Consider the following 8,123-nt stretch of genomic DNA (forward strand, 5'->3'; position numbering starts at 1 on the left):
CTTTAGATGGATGTTTAATTTGTACAAAACATTTCCTGGCTTATTTTCTGTTATATTTCATTCCAACCTCTCACGATTTCGTGATGGGATGAATAAAAAAAAATTAAATTAGAATTGAGTGAGCACTTCAACAACTCATCTATTTTCAATTGCATCAGGGTAGCAAAGATTCTCTTAGTGATTACTTGGTCCTGGAGAAGCTACTTCATCATATTATTGTGAGAGGAGAAGATGGTCGGAGGGTGCATTCAGCAGAAAAACACAAATAAACAAAAGATTATTTATTTGTGCCGATGTTTCGACTTGATTTTCAGGTCTTCATCAGGGGGTTATAGGCAGATATTCTAGCTAAATTGCTTAAATGCAACAATTTGAGTTTAGCCAGAATATCTTCCTATCACTCCCTGATGAAGAACTGAAAATCAGGTCGAAACATCAACAGAAATAAATAATCTTTGGTTTATTTATGTTTTTCTGTTGACCACATTCCCCAGCTATCTTCTCCTTTTATATATCTACGGTCAACTATCTTCTCCTTATATACATCTACGGTCAACTATCTTCTCCTTTTATATATCTACAGTCAACTATCTTCTCCTTATATACATCTACGGTCAACTATCTTCTCCTTTTATATATCTACAGTCAACTATCTTCACCTCATCAACGTATTATTGTGTTTGACATTTAGAATTACTTACCCAGACCCTTTTTCTTTATTTTTAATTAGCTTATTTCAATGAATAGAAAAATAATTGAAATTTTATTTTTATTAAAATTCAGATATACTTTTGCAAAAATAATTTCTGATCACTTTCTTATTTCTGGTGCTTTTTTTACAACCCTAAGTGTATGTTGTTATTTACATTTTTGACACTGTGCCCATTTGCACCTTCTTTTTGGATATATATATTTATTTACAGACACCAAAACTTACCTGGTTGTCGGTAGAATAAAAAAAGGCTAGTGAAATCTTTTATAATTATGTGGAAAAACATGATGTGAAGTGTCCTAAAGACTTATCAGTCAGGATTATGAAAAATTAAAGTTTTTACTTGTTTGAATTTGGCAAAAAGTAGAAAGAGAATAAAACACAGATATATAACAAACTGCAATTGAATTGAAGTAATGGAAAATCTGTAATTCGGATGTAATGTAATATACAGTATATGTAATGTGATATACACTATTCTGTTATTTTATTTGGAAAAACTAATAGTTTAGAGGAACTAAATTATTAAAGTAAAGTAAAACAATGAAGGTGCCTTTCTCCTTAAATTCAAAGGGAACCCTAGTTTCCACTCAGAGGTAAAAAGAATCTTCTCTAAATGCTACAATTTGGTTAGAGTCTAACATATAGAGTAACTGACTGTTTTTATCATGTTAAGTCACTGCAAACATTGTGTTCTTATGTTGTTAATATAAGATGCTCTTATAAGATTTATATCAAAACTTTGTCTTTGACGTTTCATGCTTTATAAAAAAACTATTGGTTTTCCATTAACTTTTATATTACACTTGTTAGGAATCCTATTTTTTTATTAATAGAATAATCTGGGACTTCGCTTTGGTTGCACTATATTTTTATTTTCCGACTATGCAGTGACTTTTTTTTTCTAGTATATTTTGGACAAAACTGTGGATGTAAGTAAATCTTTCCCCTCTAGTTAAATTACTAAGCATATAGTTGTTTGCGTTTAGTAAAACTTAATTGGGTAATTTGACTTCATCAGTAGTTTTATCTATAGCTATATTGAACTGTATTGGATTAAGAATACTGAGCAAAGTCTGTAGTAACACAGAATCTTCTTTGCCAAAGATTCATTGTAATTTTCTTTCAAATTACTATTTCAATCAACAGGCAACCATTTTACAAAAAGTTTGAATAGACAGTTGGTCACACCAATCAGTCAGTAACCAGAAAAAAGTTCTTTTGGTTTATTTTTTTTTTAAAAGACCATTAATGGCTCTATACCAGACATCTGGAAAGTAAACCAAGCTAAATGGTTTTCATTATGTAAACCTGAACTATATAAACACTTTTTTTTTCAATACAGTAGGATCTTAATCATAGAGTAAGTACAAATTTAAGGAATCTGTTAAGCTCTATTATAGCATCCAGTTTGCATGATTAATGAGCAAGTGGTTGCTGATTACGTTATTAGTATAAACTGGATTTTCATGCAATTACACCAAACCTTGAAAGAATTTGGAATGATAGAAATGACATCCTAATAATTCTAATTTTTTTTTACACCAAAAATTGGACATTTTTGTTTTTTCCTCAATTTTGCATGTTTTTAATTTTTATGGATAAAATTACAATTTTTACTTTTTTCTTTCTATATTTTGATTTTTCTTGTATAAAATTTAATGCTTGAACTAAATTTCTCATGTTATACAAATATAAGTGTATGTAAACCTATATTTATTAATTTTGTTATTGTTTCCTAATTTAATTTATAGTTTAAAATTGAAAAATTTGCAGTAAATTAATGCATTGATAAACATATAAAGAGTCAAATTCCACTCTTAAAAAAACAAGTAAACACAAGTGAATGTTCTTAGAATAGTATTAACCACAGGTTTCAAGTAACTATTAAAATGTCCCTTTAGCAAAAGCTTTTATAGATACTTTCATTATTTGTTATTTTTAACTTAAATTCCCACTCTAGAGACTAGAAGCACCTTTTATTCTTCCCCTAAGACTTTGTTATGATTACTAGAATTAATGATTTTTTTTTTCATATATTATTATGTTATGTTTTAAATAAAAATCAAACAAAAAATCAATTCGTCTTATCAATATGAATACTCCTATTCATTTTTAATCAAACTTTTTCTACTTTGACTTATAACTTGTAAGTCTACTATTTATTACTCGTTTATAGTTGTATGCAAATATACAATTGAAAAGCTCAGCAGAAGAACATACTGTATGTTTAATTGTAGAGTAAATAATAAAAAAATAATTTTACTTAGAAGAATAGTTTTAAATGCTCCTTTCTACCAAATGGCCTTATATATTTTCAAAAATATATAAAACGGGCTAGTTTTAAGAAGTTGAAAAATTGAACTTCAGCCTTCATAATAGAAATATAAAATCAGTGTTTTTTTTTTGGTTTTTTCCAAGTTGTTACTACTGTATTATTTTCTAAATAGCTATCCATTATTTTTCTTAAGAAATTAAAACTAAAATGGTTGGGACTGAATTTTGTTTAAAATATTATAACATGAAAACAAAGTACATATACATTTAAAATCAAATCGCAATAGTATTGGAAATACTCACATGCAAATGAGAAGACATATACTTGCAGATGTAAATTGGCGGGTATTAGAGTTATGTGCTTCATTATATTGGTTAAATCTGGGAGTGGTTGCTAACTCCCTCAGGCTGTCAATACTAACTGGAGCAGTCAATCTGGAACAGGTATACACTAGTTAATATTATCATTTATTATTAATTTAATATTTAAAGTCAATAAATACTGTAATATTATATTTATTAAGTTTTATGAAAGTGAGGATGCTGTGATACTGGCAGAGAATATAATTTTGGACTCCCTAAATATTATTCACCATCAACTGCATTCATAACCTTTTACACTGCCTATCATTGTCTTAAGTCCACTTCTAATTAGACGATGACATTAAAAGAAGTGTGGTGGTAAAAAATAAGGATAAATGTGGAATATGGGATTGATAAAAGCATTGGGAGTGTAATGGAATAATTAAAGTTTGAACAAAGATAATTTAAAAAAACTGATAAATTGTTAAAATTAAAATAAAAATGAAAAAAAAAACATTAAATTATAAATTAAAGGAGATAGATTAGTATGCTGTGTACTGTAACAACACAATATATTTAGGTAGCAGTAGTTGTAAATAAATGAAGCATTTCTCTTTCTGTTTCAAATACTCTGAGAAACAAGCAAATTGGCAATCTACTAATAATGAATCTAATAATATATTAAATATTCATGCTTATTTATTATTCTTTCTATATTTAAAATTCTCTAATTACAGATAAAGTGCCAAAAATACATAAATTTAAAACGAAAAATGACAAAAAAGAAAATCCAACTAACTTTTATAGTTTACAATAGCAAAAATACCACATCCATCAAAATAACTTAATGTAATTAACTTAACAATTTGAAGATTTAAAAAAAAAAAATGTAAGAATAGATAATAAAAAATAAATGCCTGTTTTATCAATTGTATGTTCATTTAATCTTTCTGAATACATAGTAATGATGCTAAAATGCCTGTAATTGATATTTGGAATTTTCTATTAAAGTATGAAAAACAAAATAGCTAGAGAAGGGTGATTTTACATTATTGTAAGTCTTTGTAGTTGAAATTTGTATTTTATTTTTAATTTTAAGCTATTAGATAATTTTTTATTCATAGTAATTCTTATTATTTAATATTTTAAATAACTGCAATGGAAATGAGATACCTTTGGAGAGTGGTAGGCCAAACTAGGAGGGATCACATACGGAATGAGAGGAAAAGAGAGGATGTTGGACCTGTCCTTATAAAAGGTACCAATGAAACAAGTCAACCCAGATGGCTTAGACATCTCTGTTGGATGAGTGAAGACAGGGACCTAAGAAAATATTTTGAGGCCAGACCAACAAGAAAACACCCAAGAGGTTGACTCATTATACTATGGAATGACTACATCTCCAAAGTGGGAGAGAGAAGAGGAAAAAACTGGGATGCCATGAGGGTGTTGGCTCAGGATCGAGAGGCTTGGTTTGCCTGGACAGAGGCACCTCCACACTGAAATGCCCCAAAGAGAAAGAGAAAGAAGAAGAAGACATTTAAATAATCATTTCTTGTTATTTAAGTTTTCCGGGAAGCATTATTCTAATTAAATTTAAATTTCCCTTTTCATTCCATTTTCCTTTCTTTATTTTCTATTTCCATACATGTTTATGTTTTGGGGTTTATTCTACCCTATCCACAGTGGGGTATTTGACCTGAAAACTGGACAAAATTCAATTTTTTTTCTTAACTTCTAATTGTATACGATAGTTTCATTGAATACTTTGGAGTATTAAACGTGACCTGAATCTGATCAGTTATAAGATCACCGGTGCAAGAAATACCATGGCAGATCAAGTTCTATATCTCACTCATTCGAGCTGCTTGTTGTTAACCCCTGTTCCTGCTGTCTTAGAATTTTTTGTTATTTATTTCAATTGCACAATAGTTTTTGACCATTTTTAAATATATTAGTGTTTATGATTGTGTTAAAGCTACATTTCAGTACCACTATAATTTACTTGTGTGAAAAAAGATCTTTTTGTTATGCTTCCCTACATTTTTCTTTGGTCATTCTTATTTAATTTAGTTTTAATATTAAAAAACGATTTTATGATTATTTTTCTAAAATGATTGGGAAATAAAAAAAATCAGTTTTCATTTTTGATGTTCTAAAAAAGTGTTGTTTTTTCTCCACTGACCAATTGGCATCAAAACGATTACAAACCAGCAATTTTATGAAAAAATAAAGCTATTTTCAGGAACAACCGTTCACCAAACACTAAATTTATGAATACAAATTTAACTACAAGCGAAAAGCATTCTAGGAATGAAAGGTCCAACTTCCTCTTCTTCTCGCTATTGTAGACTGATCAGAATAAGATTTATTCATGAAAGTGTTGACATCACTAATCAAGAAATATTATAACTAATTGAGGGTAAACTATTATAGTTATTGCCCAAAATAACAAAAATTTAATATCAATCATACTGTGCTTTTGACTATGATAGTAGCCTATCTTTTGAAATCAAAAGAAATAAACTTCGACACTCTAGCATTTGGTTTATCAACATTAAGTTCAAATTCATGGCTTATAAAATTCTTTTAAATTTATACTACATATTTCCTTAAAAATTACTATTCAGAATTGGCAAATAATGCTAGGCAAGATAAAATAGGATATGGGGGAAGGAAAGATAATATTGAGTTTAAGTTTTAAAAAGGATTTGTTTTGAATGTTAATATTCTAAAACGATGCTTTGTGAATACCAATGAAGTAAAAAATATGAAATTGATGAAAATGCAAGAAGGATATATTTTGAAGATGGTGAACACTCTGTATAAATAATAAGGATCCATAGAGTACTAATTAAAAGTAATCCTAGAGGTGATGTAGAAAGTTTAGACAAAAATGGCAATTATATTCATCATAACATAGATGGCACTACATCCTGTCACTAAGACTGGGCCTCCTCCAAAAGCTTTTGTCAGTCAATATGATCAGCTGCAGCAGCTCTCCTGTTTTGGACTCCCAGTAGAGCCAGTGTGTCCGAAGTAACTGTGTCCTCCCATCTTACATTAGCTCTGCCAACCTTTCTTTATCCATACATCTTTCCAAACAGCATCCTCCTGGTTATCGCCAAATCAACCATACGTTCGATGTGCCTGCCCCATCAAAGTCATCCCATCTTGATAAATTTGACCAAGTCTTTATCCTTATAAACGCCAGCGAGTTCAGCATTTCTCCAAAAACCACCCTCTCTAATAGGATCAAAAATCCTTCTCAAAATTGATCTTTCAAAGACCAGAAGTCTATTTTCATATTGCTTCATAAAGGCTCATGCTTCTGACCCATAAGTTTAAACACGGCGGACAAAGTTTTTGTAGAGTGTGATCTTGGTCCTGTTAAAGAGGAACCTGCTTTCAAAATGCTTGGCAAAGCTATAGTAGCACCGTCTCGCCTTTGATACTCCTGTTGACTTCTCGAAGAATTTCGTTTTCGGAGTTGATCTCAGACCCGAGGTAGACAAAGCTGCTCACCTTTTCAAAATTATATGGTCCAGCTACAGAAGAACCAGCCCCTGGCCCATCTTCTCCGATTATTATGTACTTGGTCTTAGCTTCAATTATGTGTAGCCCAAGTTTTTTTGCTGTATCTTCTATAGCCAAGAACGACTCTCTTAATGCACGTTTTGATCTGGCAGCAATATCAAAGTCGTCAGCGTACCCCAGAAGCTGAATGGTACTTTTAAGAAGGGCTGTATGGAGTTGTATTCCGGACATACGCACAGATGAGGAAATATTTTATTTATTTATTTAATGTAATTTACATCAGTACAAAATAATAAATATAATAACTAAATATGTGGAATGTTTCATTTACACTTGAAAATCTTGGGAAGGAACCACCCATTGGTGTTATCAGCAATTTCCTTATTTCAAATGAGCAAGCATTAATTTAAATTAGAAGATCCCGTGCCCATCTTCTTTTCAGATGCCTCAAAGGTTTTATGTAGGATTTTGGATTGTAAGGATTGGATGTGAGAAGAATTTGATGGTTTGGTAGAGCCCCAGAGCTCAATTCCATATGCCTAAATTGGTGAAAACTATATTTATCTCTGGAACCATCAGACATACATACAGATGATTGTCAGCACCCACATTAAAGCTAGTTTGATATAGTAAAAGGGTTGTCTATCTTTGTGAGAATAGTAGTTTTCATGATGTTCGCAAAATAAATTCACAAATTGTATTTTTATAGTTCTTGGGACAAAATATTTGATTTATGAGCCACTTCATCTCAGGAAGGACGTACAGATGCCAGTTAGCACTCTAATTAAAGCTAGTTGAATATGCTATGAAGTAGGTTATAATTAGAACTGCCACCATTTATTTCCTTTCAAACTATGGATTGTAGTCATCAATTTTGACTCTTTACTGTCTATAGTTCTCATTATAGTAATCGAATTTCATAGTTGTTTTTTCCCTTGATTTTCGACTTATAGTAAATAAATCCATTGTCCTATGGTTCACCAATTTATAAGGGATAGGAATATTTTTATTTATTTGATTTTTAGACTCTAAGTATCTAGAAAAATTAAATCTTAATGCCAATGGGACATTTTTTTTCTATTCGTGGTCAATTACAATGGCTCATTGTTAAAAAAAATAACTTTTTCTCTGTTTTTAAAATTTTTATAAATGAACCATAAATGGCCTTATGAAAATGGTGAAGGGTAATCGAGTTCTGAAAATCATCCTGGAGTGACTTTTAACTTTGGCCCCTTTTCCGAAAAAAATGTATTATTAGTTCGCATTTCCAATATCTAATCGACCTTCGAGTTGT

The 8,123-nt window shown here is 30.2% G+C and overlaps 1 protein-coding gene and 1 long non-coding RNA gene across 6 annotated transcripts in view; one reads left to right on the forward strand and one right to left on the reverse strand.

Annotated features, from left to right (window-relative positions):
- Positions 1-8,123, reverse strand: part of LOC106687304 (solute carrier family 2, facilitated glucose transporter member 6) — a 145,199-nt gene that overhangs the window by 79,082 nt on the left and 57,994 nt on the right. For all 5 annotated transcript variants that reach the window (XM_067048706.1, XM_067048704.1, XM_067048703.1 and 2 more), the window contains exon 2: positions 3,293-3,424. In XM_067048706.1, coding sequence (XP_066904807.1) covers positions 3,293-3,356 — 64 coding nt within the window. In that variant the 5' untranslated portion in view covers positions 3,357-3,424. The remainder of the gene's footprint in view (positions 1-3,292; positions 3,425-8,123) is intronic.
- Positions 1-8,123, forward strand: part of LOC136796082 (uncharacterized) — a 46,461-nt gene that overhangs the window by 24,016 nt on the left and 14,322 nt on the right. The gene's annotated exons all lie outside the window — the stretch shown is intronic.

The sequence above is a fragment of the Halyomorpha halys genome, unplaced genomic scaffold, assembly GCF_000696795.3.
Source record: "Halyomorpha halys isolate HHAL.00 unplaced genomic scaffold, Hhal_1.1 Scaffold38.1, whole genome shotgun sequence".
Taxonomy (NCBI): domain Eukaryota; kingdom Metazoa; phylum Arthropoda; class Insecta; order Hemiptera; family Pentatomidae; genus Halyomorpha; species Halyomorpha halys.